Source organism: Acipenser ruthenus, chromosome 6, assembly GCF_902713425.1.
Source record: "Acipenser ruthenus chromosome 6, fAciRut3.2 maternal haplotype, whole genome shotgun sequence".
In the NCBI taxonomy this organism is placed as follows: Eukaryota; Metazoa; Chordata; class Actinopteri; order Acipenseriformes; family Acipenseridae; genus Acipenser; species Acipenser ruthenus.
Window position 1 is genome coordinate 67,678,977 of NC_081194.1, and position 15,094 is coordinate 67,694,070.

Consider the following 15,094-nt stretch of genomic DNA (forward strand, 5'->3'; position numbering starts at 1 on the left):
GGGTGATTAGACAGTAAGTTTACTACATCAACGCACCATATCACTGATGTGGTAAACTTACTTTCTAATCATAATATATATAATAGACATCAATATAAAGGTTTAAAGGGGAGTGGCCTTAGAAAAGTACAAATATAAATATAAAAAATATATATATTATTTTTTCAGAATCATTTACCATTCCTTCTGGTTCGGGATTGGTTAAGGATCTTACACGTGTCTCGTATTCGGGTCTTTAAATTTGCCCAAGCTGGTGGGCTAATAATGCTGGTGCTCAGTCTGAAGTCTTTTACACCTCTGTTAAGAAGACATAGCAAGGAGTGAAAAATAGCATTTCAACAATGAAGTCTTTATTCGTCAGTTTCCTCTACTGCCTCTCCCTCTTGGTGGTTCAAGTTCATGGAACTAATTTCAGGTTTTACGGCTATGAGCCACAGAGGATTTCCCCAGCTATCCCATACATCAGACCTGTCCAAGCAGCCCAGAGTGCCATTAGTGCAACAGGTAAAATTATTTCATTATTACACAAAGTGTCTACACTAAATACTCATGCAACTTTACATTTTAAATTTGTTTATATAGGTTTATAATTTAAGCTATAATGGTATTCGGTAGAATTCTGTACAGGTATATATATAGATAGATAGATAGATAGATAGATAGATAGATAGATAGATAGATAGATAGATAGATAGATAGATAGATAGATAGATAGATAGATACCTAGATACCATGTTTATAAGTTTTTATTTGTAATATAGGATGGCATTTCAATATATATTTGGGTTTTCTTTTTAAATGCCTGGTTCTAGAAAATGCTACTATAGTGTACATATAGTGTACATTTACAAAGTGGTTTACCAGGTAACTTATGAATCTGTTTTTCTTATTGTGCTAAAATAATATATTCACCTCTGTGTCTTAATGTAAGAATTGGATACCGGATGCACATTTTATTAAAACTTACTTATAATAACTACAAAGTGTGCATACTGTTATGGAATAAATATATTTCTGCTACTGTGAACATTAATCACAATAATCTGTTTTGTTATTTGAATTTTTTTTAGAAACAAGTGCTGCTTTTCCCCCTTAAATTATACCAAACAAAAGTATATAAGCCAAAGCAAATGATGCTAAACCAGGTTTCTTCTTTTTTGTGCACATAACAGAAATAACAATATTAATAATAATAATACTGATAATGCATAAATAAATTAAAAGAAAACTAATGCACTATTCTATAAACAATATATATTTTTTTTAATTTCTGGCAAAAGCGTCCCTTTCAAACAAATGATGAAGCACTTCCTTATTAACCATGGTTATGGAAAGTATTGCTTTAAGTGGATGTATTGCACATGTCAATTAAACAAATTGAACAAATCATCAATTAAACTAGTTAAACTGGGCTGGTGGTACAATAAACCTTTTAGGTGTTTGATTATTTAAAAATATATAACTGTTTCATCAACAAAATTAGGTGAGCTTAGGATAATTTGCAGAAAATAACTTATTTGTAACTCATGATTGTTATATGCTGAACTTGAATTTTTAGTGCTGACAATTTACAGAACAAAAAGCAGTTGTATTCCAATGTACCCTACAACCACCCCAGGTCTCCCTATATACAAAGCACTACGCATAGCATGTGGTCGTTTGAAATCCTATTTCAATTGGAAGGGAAATGTTAAAATCAACAAGAATAAAACCTTTTTAAACTGGTTTTGCTACCTCTACCATTTGTACTATTGCCACTGCTTCCCTTTGTCGATTTGATGGTGAAAATATTGTGCTACTTTGTTACATATGCTTCCCTGCTTTATACATTTAAAGTACCAGCTGATCTTCAGTGGATCTTTTATCTAGACTGTCACGTATCTGCCTTAAGACCTTCATTATCAGTAACTTAGTTGGTTTAAAGCTGCATTTTATTTTGTAAAACTGCAATAAATCAAACATAAATATCCAGGTCACTTCTGCTTCTGCTCAACATACAATTTTGGTATGAAAAGCAAAATGGAAAGGAATAATGAGACAGCTCAGTGGAGCTACAGATTATAGAGGAGGGGGATGAGTTTAAAAAAAATAGCAAGTACAACCAATAGTTTTCCTTTCAGTCAAATATAAGTAGCTTAAAAGGGGAAGAAAGTTAGAACCTGGTATGAATTGTAATGTTTACATTAGCTATGCATTACATACTAAATCGCTGAAAGTAAGTGAAAAAAAGTTGTACAATACATTACTGCATTTTAAAGTTGACCTCATCAGTGGCATACAATTATTCACATTCACAAGGTCAGCCTATTAACCAATACTGCTTCTCCCCCTTGATGGCCCAAGTTCATGGCAATAATAACAGGTTTCATGGTCATCACTGTCAGCAGCCACAGAAGATTTCTCCACCAGTCTGGCACCCCAGACCCATCATCTGACCAGAGCAGTCGCTCAGTACCCAAAGCAACAACAATGCCATCAATACAGATACAGCTAGAACCCTTCCTAAGCAAAAGTTTACTTTCTGTTGCAATGCATCTTCGTTAAGAAGCAGCACAGCTATTGTAACATAGTGTGAAATAAAAAGACAAAATACAATTGGGGCTTACTACAAATAATGATAGACAGGGCTTATTTTCAAAAAAAGTACCTTTGTTAAGTCGAACAATTGGATTTTCTGCGCATTAAAAAAATCTACCTAGACTGTAAATAGGAAGTTGAAAGCAGCAGCTTCCAATGCTGCAAAATAAGCATTCAAAGCTGCCTCATATCTGCTAATATTATTTTCTTTACTTTGCACCATTATCAGGGATACAGTGCAAGAGCCGCCCCTTGGACCTGGTCTTAATAATCGACAGCTCCCGTAGTGTGCGTCCAGGGGAGTTTGAGAAAGTCAAGATCTTCATTTCAGACATGATCGATACCTTGGACATTGGCCAGGATGCCACAAGAGTGGCAGTCATAAACTATGCCAGCACAGTCAACATTGAGTTTCACCTCAAGACCTACTTTAACAAAGTAGACATGAAGCAGGCTGTGTCCCGGATCAAGCCCCTTTCCACGGGCACCATGAGCGGCTTGGCCATTTGGACTGCCATGAACGAGGCTTACACAGAGAAGGCTGGAGCACGGCCGGCGTCCCAGAACATCTCCAAGGTGGCCGTCATTGTGACAGATGGGCGGCCGCAGGACAAAGTCCAGGCGGTGTCAGCCCAGGCGAGGGCCTCTGGAATAGAGATCTATGCCATTGGTGTGGACCGGGCCGATATGCAGTCCCTGAGGCTGATGGCCAGCACACCTCTGGATGAGCACGTCTTCTATGTGGAGACCTATGGCCTGATAGAGAAGTTCACCTCCCAGTTTAGGGAGACACTATGTGGTAAGATGCTTGCAGAAAGATGACACTGAAATACTGTGGTGCTGCTGCTCTCTGTTGACTGTTCTTTTTCATGTGATCAGCTACAGTATACCAGTCATAGGTATCCAGTAGAGTTCATTGATATTAGTATGCTAGTATAATCTTTTAATGATGGGAGGCTGTGTGGTCCAGTGGTTAAAAAAAAGGGCTTGTAACCTGGAGGTTCCCGGTTCAAATCCCACCTCAGCCACTGACTCATTGTGTGACCCTGAGCAAGTCACTTAACCTCCTTGTGCTCCGTCTTTCGGGTGAGACGTAATTGTAAGTGGCTCTGCAGCTGATGCATAGTTCACACACCCTAGTCTCTGTAAGTCGCCTTGGATAAAGGCGTCTGCTAAATAAACAAATAATAATAATAATAATGATAAAACTATAGGGTCGATTTAATCAACCTATACTCTGCCAGGATGAGACTGAGCTGGATTTTGGGAGAATTTTACGGTTCTGGGAAATTATGCTGGATTCTATCAACAGCCTATGTATGATAATTCCTCAGGGCTGTAAAATTCTATAATAAAATTAAGGGGTGCCTTATCATGGCTAGGTGCAAATTCATCAAGTTAACCCCTAAATCAAGTAGACTTGACCAGGAAATATTATATTTATGGATATCCTTGCTATTAAACAGATTTTGTAAATCTTACGTTAAATGCAGTGCATAGATTCTCTAAAATCTATGTCTTTTAATATTAGCAGCATTTTCTAGTAACATCCTATGGGGAAGAACTTTCTAATTTATCTATAGTTTACTGTTTGCTGGATCCATTATTACAAAAAAAATATAAAGCTCTCAAAGACAATATTTACTGTAGAGTAATACTAAAAGAAACTATGTAAACCTTTGAAACATATAGTTGAAACATTTGTCAAATAATTGTAGTAGTTATTTTTAGTATTACCATATGTATTCATTGTTTGTCTTGATAGTTGGAAAGTTACTGTTGAACAGTGAAACAACACAAGTACTGAATTATGCATTCTTTGCAAAGCATGTTGGGAGCCCAGAAGCCTTTGAAACTCCTGTTTAATCACATTGAGTTATGTCAGAATGTATTGAAAAACATGATGTAAAATATAGATATAAAGTAAAACATGTTCTTAGCCAATAGCATTGCCTTTAAATAAGTTTAAATCATAATTCAAGGGAAACAAATGTATTTCTGTATTTTGGAAAATCATAACTATAAATAGTTGGACATTTATTAAGAGTCTAGCAATTGGTATTCTGCTGAATAGTGTGCTTTAAATGCAACTACAAATCCATTAATTTATCTTGCATGTATGCTTGCCAGTTCTACAAGGAAGCTTAAATGAATGTGCAGCATTGAATGGTGTAATGTGAAATTGTAGGTGAGCCAAATACACTGTATGTCTTCATTCAAAAAGCAATTGATGTAATTGCAATAAAAAGTAAATGCATTTGTGTTGTATCGCTGAATCTAAATGTGGGTGCTTTTTGGGCAAGCTCACTTGGAAACAAGTGATATACTGACTAGCAAGCAAGTCAATAGAGTTTAATATTGGAACACTTACATCCAATAAAGCTTGCTATTTAGTCAACACAAATAAAATAACATTTACATAGAACTGAGTAACCAAGAGTCTCGGTACCACAGTTTTGGTGAGTAAAATATCTCATGAACCTGTAAAGATGTATAACTGATGTATTTAGAATTTCACTAATATGCTACTTTTACAGTTGATTAATTTAACAAATCTGCAAAAGCAATTCTCTAAACATGCTTGTTACAGGTCTGGATATCTGCTCCCTCGAAACCCACGGATGTGAACATATTTGCGTGAGCACCACAGATTCCTATTACTGCAAGTGTCAGGATGGGTATATCTTGAATCAAGACAAGAAGACGTGCTCAAGTAAGACAACTCCATAGCTGACAGGGTTGCTATGAAAAAGTGTGTGGCGGGGGGGTTACTATGACAGGGTTGCTATGACAAAGGGGGGGGGATGAATGAACATTCACAAGTGATGATTTAAAAAAGTTTATCCTGTCACTTTATATAATAATCTGTAGAGTGGTACTCCTGGGTGCAGTATAATTATTATTATTTATTAATTTTTTGCGACGAAAATTAGTTGATTTAGTTTTATTTAGAATGATAGCAGCCATAACAACAATATAGATATGCATAGATATGTTCTACATAATGCCCCATTCGCACTAATGCATTTGTCCTTGTGTGACTTTAGATTATGAATCCTGGTTGTAAAGACATGTTTGAACATGTCCCACAGAAACTGTCACACTATTGATTAACCATTGGTCCAACATGTTTTGGTTTGTTTGGTTCTGTAAAGGATAATCTTTGTGTTCACACTGGGTCCGTTTAGAGGGTTTGGTGTGCATTTGGTATGGTTCAGTACATTTCGAGTGAAGTGTAAACAACAAAGTTCACTTGGGAAACTAACCATACCGAGTCAACCTTGAGGTGGTCACGGTCCGTTTGGCAAACGCACCGAGTGGCTCGTTTCTAAAAGTCAATGTGAACAACTGCAGGACTCGGTCCTTTTGCACAAAGGAAACAAACTATACAAGGTAACCTGACTCGGAAACAAGTAGAGCAAAAAAATGTCTTTGGGAACTACATTAGGGTTACAAGACATCCCGTGAATTGTCACAGTTTCAGCCTTAATTTGTTTTGTTTTCCAGCAGAGTAAGGTTGTGTTAGCGTCATTCAAAAATAAAATAAACAATTACATGGGTTATTTGTTTAAATCATTCTATGTGTATACCATATTATAATGACCCCACAGTCTTATTTTGCTGTTCGGACGTGGAGAGAGTGTTGAACAGCACGGGGCAGATGAACACTCCAGATTCAAAGAAAAGAGCTTGAGCTGGCAACTGGTATGGAGGTCCAGCTGACCACCTGTGTAGCACAGAAAGTCCAGGCCAAGAGTGCAGGTGTCCTGGACAGCTGCTACCCGCCACCAGATTTGCCATGGTTCCCCTCCCCTTCATGGGCGGCAGTTCCCCCGTAACCGTACGGAGCTGGACGGACGTGGGCTGGTAAAAACCGTAGAAGGGTTTGGTTCATTAGAGAGAGAGGAGCCAAAATAGTTTGTTCAATCCAGTAGTACGCTTAAAAGAGGGGATGTCATTAACCAGTGAGGTTTATTGTTTTGGAGGCGTGGGTCACAGCTGCCAACGACTATATAATGTTCAAAAGTGGGATTATGGAGCGCACACCTGTGAGAGTGAAGGCAGAAGGGGAAATTTTGCCACTGCTAAGTGTAGACTGTCTACAGCAGAGACTGGAACAACTTGTCGCTGAGCTGGAAACGGCAACCAAGTGATGTGTAAGAGCCAGGGCCGAGGACGGTACAAGGGGGAGGAGAGCCAGTGCTTCGCAAGACCAGATGAGACCAGAGAAGGTGACAACAGCACAACAGGGAGGGGCGACCGCTGCTGTGACGTCAGTGCAAGGCGCGGAAAGGTCTGGAAATGTAAACGATAATGGCGGCACCCATATGCCAACATCAAAACAACCCGGTGAGCCTCATTTTGAAGATTTTTATGAGCAGCTTGACTGCAGTGCAACATCTAAACAGCTAGTTAATCCCCGAGATGGGCCCCGCTCCGATTGCTGGAGGGTAGAAAAGCTAGGTGGAGGTGAAGAGGTTGTGAAGAGGACTGGAATGATGACACGGCCCAGTGATGTGAAGATTCTGGGGTTTGATGGGACAGGCAGCTGGGAGGTCTTTGCCATGCACTGTGGATGCACTCAGGAGAGTGATGGACAGCGTGGCTGCTGCTGGGCTGAAGCTCCACCCCAAAAGTGCTGGTTCATTCAGCGAGAAGTCACCTTTCTGGACCACCGAGTCAGAGAAGAGGGGATCAGCACGGAACCCGATAAGGTGACTGCAGTCTGGGAATGGCCCACGCCCACTGACCAGAGACAGCTGCGGGAGGATCCTGGGCCTCGCCTCCTGTTACCAATGCAAAATCCAGGGGTTCGCCAGCATTGCTGCTCCGCTACAACAGCTCCAGCACTTGGACGGAGGAGCAACAGGCTGCATTTGACGCCCTCTGGGAGGCAATGACTCAGTCACCAGTGCTCTCTTCACCCAACCCCAGCCTGCCGTTCCTCCTAGACACCGACGACAGCAATGAGGGGATCGTATCTGTACTGTCCCAGCCCAGGCCTGAAGGGGAGAAGGTGGTCACCTATTTCAGCAGGACAGGAGCTACTGGCGGTGGTCGCAGTGGTCCGTCACTTCCGCCACTACCTCTGCGGGTTCCTTTTCACCATGAGGATGGACTATGTGGCCCTCCAGTGGCTCCTGACCATCATAGAACCAGAGGGACAGGTCGTCTGCTGGATTGAGCAATTTCAGCCCTTCACCTTCACCATCCATGACCGGGCTGGGGCTCGCCATGCCAATGCTGACATCCTGTCCCGCTGGCTTCGCTGTACAGACGGCTGTAGTCGCTTCCCCAGGAGGGAGGCTCGAGTGGAGGAGTTGATGGGCCAGGATGAGGAGTGGGCCCCACAGCAGAGGTGAGCAGGGCCGGGGTAGTCACCTGCAGGGAGCTGACAACCATTGATTCTGCAGGGTGGCGGCACAAACAGGACCAGGATCCAGACCTCTAGCCCTCCTCCAGTGGCTGGAGGACCAAGAAAGACCCCCCTGGGAGGAAGTGGCGCCTCATTCCACAGCCACATGAGCCCTGTGGTCCCAGTGGGAGGGACTGAGCGAAGCAAGGTGGCAGATGGTGGTCCCCCGAGCTCTGAAGGAAGCAGTGCTGAGGGCGTACCATGAAGCTCCAGGTACCAAGACCCTGCGTCATCTGTGGCAGATGCTCTACTGGGGGCCTGCAAGGGACCCACAGACCGGTCACAAACCCCCCTCCAGCAGTTTCCTGTTGACGGGCCGATGGAGAGGGTCGGGTTGATATCCTGGGGCCATTCCCGCGGTGGGACAGAGGAAACCGATTCGTGCTAGTAGCCATGGAGTACTTCACAAAGTGGCTAGAGGCATACCCCCTGCCCAACCAAGAAGCTGAGACTGTGGTTAATGCCTTGTTAGAGGGGGTTTTCAGCCGGTTTGTGGTCCCCCAGGAGCTTCACAGCATTGAATGGTGTAATGTGAAATTGTAGGTGAGCCAAATACACTGTATGTCTTCATTCAAAAAGCAACTGATGTAATTGCAATAAAAAGTAAATGCATTTGTGTTGTATCGCTGAATCTAAATGTGGGTGCTTTTTGGGCAAGCTCACTTGGAAACAAGTGATATACTGACTAGCAAGCAAGTCAATAGAGTTTAATATTGGAACACTTAAATCCAATAAAGCTTGCTATTTAGTCAACACAAATAAAATAACATTTACATAGAACTGAGTAACCAAGAGTCTCGGTACCACAGTTATAGGTGAGTAAAATATCTCATGAAGCTGTAAAGATGTATAACTGATGTATTTAGAATTTCACTAATATGCTACTTTTATAGTTGATTAATTTAACAAATCTGCAAAAGCAATTCTCTAAACATGCTTGTTACAGGTCTGGATATCTGCTCCCTCGAAGCCCATGGATGTGAACATATTTGCGTGAGCACCACAGATTCCTATTACTGCAAGTGTCAAGATGGGTATATCTTGAATGAAGACAAGAAAACGTGCTTAAGTAAGACAACTCCACAGCTGACAGGGTTGCTATGACAAGGGGGGGTGGGGGAGGGGGGTGGAGGGAGATTGAATAAACATTCACAAGTGATGTAAAAAAAGTTTATCCTGTCACTTTATATAATAATCTGTAGAGTGTAATCCTGGGTTCAGTATATTTTTTTTTTTTTGTGAGGAAAATTAGTTTTATTTAGAATGATAGCAGCCTTAACAACAATATAGATATGCATAGATGTGTTCTACATAATGCCCCATTCATACTAATGCATTTGTCCTTGTGTGAATTTAGATTGTGAATCCTGGTTGCAAAGACATGTTTGAACATGTCCCACGGAAACTGCCACACTATTGATTACCCATTGCTCCAACATGTTTTGGTTTGTTTGGTTCTGTAAAGGATAATCTTAGTGTTCACACTGGGTCCGTTTAGAGGGTTTGGTCTGCACTTGGTATGGTTCAGTACATTTCGAGTGAAGTGTGAACAACAATGTTCACTTGGGAAACTAACCATACCGAGTCAACCTTGAGGTGGTCACGGTCCGTTTGGGAAACGCACCGAGTGGCTCGCTTGCTACGTCAATGTGAACAACTGCAGGACTCGGTCCTTTTGCACAAAGGGAACAAACTATATAAGGTAACCTGAGTCAGAAATAAGCAGAGCAAGAAAACAAAAATGTCTTTGGGAACTACATTAGGGTTACAAGACATCCCATGAAAACTGGGATTGTCACAGTTTCATCCTTAATTTGTTGTCCCGGGCAGAAGCGGTCAGCAAAATTGTTAGACATGGAGAGTGTTGAACAGCAAGGGGCAGACGAATACTCCAGATTCAAAGAAGAGAGCTCGAGCTGGCAATGGTAAAAAAATGTAGAAGGGTTTGGTTTATTAGAGAAAGAGAGGAGCCAAAATAGTTTGTTCAATCCAGTAGTACACTTTAAAGAGGGGGCATCATTAACCAACAAGGTTTATTGTTTTGGAGGCGTGGGTCACGGCTGACAGTGACTAAATTAATACATGTAAATAATAAACTGTGAATTCGAGAACTGTAATCTCTGTCTCCGTCTGTCTTCATTCTCACAAAACATTACACTGGTCCTCAGAAGTGGGATTATGGAGTGCACACCTGTGAGAGTGAAGTCAGAAGGGGGCATTTCGCAGTCGCTAAGTGTAGACTGTCTGCGGCAGAGACTGGAACAACTTGTCACTGAGCTGGAAATGGCAACCAAGTGATGTGTAAGAGCCGGGGCTCAAGACGGTACAAGGGGGAGGAGAGCCAGTGTTTCGCAAGACCAGATGAGACAGCTAGTTAAGCCCCGAAATGGGCCGCGCGCAGATTGCAGGAGGGTAGAAGAGCTAGGCAGAGATGAAGAGGCTGTGAGGAAGACTGGAATGATGATACGACACAGCGATGTGAAGATTCTGGGATTTGATGGGACAGGCAGCTGGGAGGTCTTTGCCATGCAGCTTACAATATTGGCATAGCTGCATTGCTGGACCGACAGTGAGAAGGCCAGCCGACTGACAGCTGCGCTGAGGGGCGAGGCACAGCTTGTCCGCCTGAGCCTCTCCCCGACTGCCTGGGAAGCTACCAGACCCTAAGCAAAGCACTGGTGAGATGGTTCAGCAATTTGTGCGACTCCGTGGGCCTGAAGCTACGATTAACCCTTTGCGGTCCATTTATTCAGCGCGTCAGGTCCAATTTATTTTCACACGCGCAGTTTATTTTAGACGCACTGTTTAAAAGTATTTTTTTTCACAGTAAAACAGGTTTAAAAGGCAATGCATATCAACAGGACACTCAGTACTGCATCTCCAGCTCCGCCCCACCCCTTGTTCGCTATATTTTTTACATACCTCGTAATAGTAGTACATACCGATAAATCATCTCCTGATCTCTTGTTTTATCACCAAACTCCTCAATAATGCGATCGAAGTCGTTATTTTATTACTATAACATCTAAAAAAAGCTCTGCAAATGTCTGTGATTGTTTATGTCCGTGTTATCTATGTGGTGTCGGGTCTATCAGTATTCATGAGATACGCCCCCTTTTTTTTCTCGGCTTCTCTCGGCTCCTATCGGTCTTACTCGGCCATTGAATGGTTTTCTCGGCTTTTTCCGGAGAAAAAACGACTAGAGACCTGTTTTTTGCGTCTTTTTGATGATGTCGGACAGGGTCCAACATTGGACCAGAAAGGGAAAATTACGATGTCAGACCAGGTCCGACATAGGACCGCAAAGGGTTAAGGCGATGCCTGCACCTGAAGGGTATACCATGGAGTCTCTAGGAACCGGGCACTTTGGGGTCACCAAGACCCTGCGTCGGCTGCAGCAGGTGTTCTACTGGGGACCTGCAAGAGACCCACAGATTCCTGTTGGTGGGCCCATGGAGAGGGTTAGGGTCGATATCCGGGGATCATTCCTGCAGTGGGACAGAGGAAAGCAGTTCATGCTAGTTGCCATGGACTACTTCAAAAAGTGGCCCGTGGCGTACCTCCTGCCTGACCAAGAAGCTGAGACTGTGGTCAACCCCTTGAGTTTTTCAGTTGGTTTGGCGCCCCCCAGGAGATTCACAGTGACTAAGGTCGCAATTTCAAGTCCCAGGTGTTCACAGAGTTGAACATCCACAAGACCCGCACCACTCCACTCCCAGAGTGATGGTCTCGTGGAGTGGTTTAGCCATACTCTTGCAGTCCAACTCATGATCAGCACTGCCAGTTGCTAGCGCAACTGGGACACTCATCTGCCTCTGGTTCTGCTGGCTTGCCGGACAGCAGTACAAGATTCAACCTCCTGTACCTTTGCTTTGCTCATGTTGGGACGTGAGCTCCGGACTCCAGCTGAATTGATGTTTGGCCGGCCACCGGCTGCTTCAGTTGAGCCCCCAGGTCCTGAGTTAACTAGGAAGCTACAGGACGCTTTTGCCAGGGACCAACTGATGGCTACATGCAAAAGTAAACGTCATGAACTATGACACCCAGGCACAGGGGAGACATTTTGAGGATGGGGAGCCTGTGTGGGTCTACAGTCCCCTGCAGAAGAGGGGCCGCTGGCTTGGGCCATGCCAGGTCCTGGAGAAGATCAGGGTGGAGAGGATGACGTATGGCCCTCCACCAAGACCGGCTGGCCCCTTACAGAGGACAGGACCTGACAGAACCTGACCCAGCAGTTCCTGTCTCCCCCTTGCCTGACAATCACCTTTCCCCACTTACTCCCCCTTTCATCCCTGTTTCTCCCCTACCAGGTGGTTCCAGTTTTACTAGGGCTGACAGTCTGCCAGACACGGCTGCTGGGAGCCCAGGGCCACCTGTACTACCAAGGCCCCAAAGCTGGCGCAGACTCCCAGGTCATTTTCTGGACTTTGTTGGTCTCTGTCAAAAATAGCATTTGACGTTATTTTTTATTTTTCCTTCAGGATTATGTTTGTGACACAACATGCTTAGTACATGTGAGGGACACTAGACTTATACAAGTGTTTTCTGTTTACCCGTCTTTTATTCGGTGATTCAACAGTAATTTCCGTCTCCAGTCTTGCAATAGCTGGTTTGCTACACTGTTATTCCGTAACTTTATTTTTGTTTTCTAATATAATCATGCACATTTGAAAAAGTGTTCAAAAGCTCAAAGGATGGAACTTACAGCTGTCATATGTCTGGTCTCTATATCAACTCCAAACTTCGTGGAATTATAAAACTGAACAGTCTCTGGGATCTTCTTTGCATCATTCCCCGATGGCAATGGAAGGACGAAGCATGCTCAGCAAAATTACATTTTCTCTTGGTTTGCACTCGCAGACTGTGAACCGATTTCACTTGAAAACTGCATTGTTAACACAAATGAACAAAAAACTAAAAAAACAAACTTTAGTTCACATCCAAACAAACTTGGTCCCTTTGCTCACAGATAAGTGTGAACAGCAAGCAAATTGATACATCAGAAGGGCCCAGATGGACCACACCCCAAAGACCATTGTGACAGCACAGACTGCCCCGACATGTCCAGGACTTTGTTGGTCCCCTCGGGGATGAGGGAACTTAAGGGGGTAGCAATTTAACGTCGATAGTCTGCGAGGTTAACGTCACCAGACTCCCTGCTGCAGGGTATGGTTACTGGAGAGGGTTAAAAAGGCATGTCTTATGCAGACAGGCTAAAAGAATTCAATCTATTCAGTCTTGAACAAAGAAGACTAAGCGGCGATCTGATTCAAGCATTCAAAATTCTAAAAGGTATTGACAATGTCGACCCAAGGGACTTTTTCGACCTGAAAAAAGAAACAAGGACCAGGGGTCACATATAGAGATTAGATAAAGGGGCATTCAGAACAGAAAATAGGAGGCACTATTTTACACAGAGAATTGTGAGGTTCTGGAACCCCAGTAATGTTGTTGAAGCTGACACCTTGAGATCCTTGAAGAAGCTGCTTGATGAGATTCTGGGATCAATAAGCTACTAACAACCAAACGAGCAAGATGGGCCGAATGGCCTCCTCTCGTTTGTAAACTTTCTTATGTTCTTATGTTCTTATATTGGCTTGCCAGGGCATTCATTGCATTTTCTGCCTTTTCAGAGGAAGTAACTGTTTCTGCCTTTTCAGAGGAAGTAACTGCACTCGTGACTGTTGACCCATGCAAGTGCGAGTCTCTCATGCAGTTCCAGAAGACAGTTCAGTCTGCCATACAGTCCCTGACCAGCAGACATATCCTTTCAATATATCTTTATGTATTCATAAATACGAGTCCAGCTAGAAACGCTGTAAGCAGACAATAGCAGACTATGAAAAGCCTTTTAGTTGTATTTAGTTGGTCCATCTGGATTAGAGGGAACTTCAACCCACTTTTGCTGCACAATGGTTTACAGATGTCCTAGGTTTGATGGTTGAAATCCTGGATGTTTATATGTCTTCCAATGTTTAGTGAAAGTTGGACCAGTGTGGTAACCACTCCTTTGTATTTTTTTCTGATGTAGTATTGGCTAGTCTTATTTTGCACATAGTCTTTAAATGCTGTGTGTATATATGCGATTAAGTGTGTTTTTTCTATTTTGAATAACATTTTTCCTTAACAGCCTTTCACTAGAAGAAATGACAAAAAGGGTGCAACAATACGAACACAGACTGCGGCGCTTCTAGAGTGGAAAGAGCCAAGTTGTTTCCCAGGCGTCAGCGGGAAGTTCAGTTTCATTGAGCTCACTAGCTCCTCCTGTCTGCACACAAAGTTTAGTCGCCTCATACTTTTGTGGTTGTATTCCATGAAACTGTCGCTAGCGATGCACCCATTTTATAACCATCCAGATACACCCATGCCATTTTATTTTTCACAGTAACAGTAAACATTACAATTGCAACAATTGCAATTGAAATGCATACCTCTGATTGCACTAGATATATGAAATCAAAAACAATATAAATAAGTCACATGGTGTTTAAACATATTGGAATAAAGCTTAATAAAGGCTATTGCTATTCTATGTCAGATTCATATGACACTATGTAACATTCTGTCTACATATATATTGTACATACATCTGTGCAAAGCTCACCTGAATGATGTTTTTAAAAAAAGGGGAGGGGGCCATCCACTGTCTGGGGATTGCTCTTAGATTTGGCACCAGTAATGAATTTGTAATGTTTTTTGTATCACTAAGATAAGCATTTTATTTGTAAGCTTTGAGTAGTTTTTATTTAAATGTAAAATGAGAGTGTTGACAGATATGTGCAGTATACATTTAAATAATATTTTGAATACCTGTAAAAAATGTATGTGACAATAAACAGTTATTTGAAGTTTTTTTTCTGCTTCTTGTTTCAGTGAAATTTCAAGATTATCAGCAACATTAGCGCTCTCTCTCTTTACTCCCTATACTCCTAGTTATCAGACTGAAAGCTGACTTTACATTTTAATAATCATTCAACTTTAAAAAAAATATATACCACATAAACAGGTTGAAATTTAGACTGAACACACAAGCATGTTAACACATCCTAAAAACATGTTCTCTGGACAGTAGGCCTACTACATTTCAGCTGATACTTTTGA

General features: G+C 42.3%; 1 protein-coding gene across 1 annotated transcript; it reads left to right on the plus strand.

Annotated features, from left to right (window-relative positions):
* Nucleotides 1–283: 283 nt before the first annotated feature.
* Nucleotides 284–13,826, plus strand: LOC117411011 (matrilin-3-like). Its single transcript, XM_059025965.1, has 5 exons — nucleotides 284–504; nucleotides 2,807–3,376; nucleotides 5,168–5,290; nucleotides 8,940–9,062; nucleotides 13,654–13,826. Exons 1-5 carry the CDS (start codon nucleotides 342–344, stop codon nucleotides 13,824–13,826), a joined length of 1,152 nt encoding a protein of 383 aa, XP_058881948.1. The 5' UTR covers nucleotides 284–341.
* Nucleotides 13,827–15,094: the final 1,268 nt, after the last annotated feature.

What these genes read in the sequence shown, in the direction of transcription:
- LOC117411011 (XM_059025965.1), top strand. Translation starts at nt 342, where the DNA reads ATGAAGTCTTTATTCGTCAGTTTCCTCTACTGCCTCTCCCTCTTGGTG. An exon ending in GAGTGCCATTAGTGCAACAG is followed by an intron (nt 505 to 2,806) that starts GTAAAATTATTT and finishes CACCATTATCAG; the next exon opens with GGATACAGTGCAAGAGCCGC. An exon ending in AGACAAGAAGACGTGCTCAA is followed by an intron (nt 5,291 to 8,939) that starts GTAAGACAACTC and finishes TGCTTGTTACAG; the next exon opens with GTCTGGATATCTGCTCCCTC.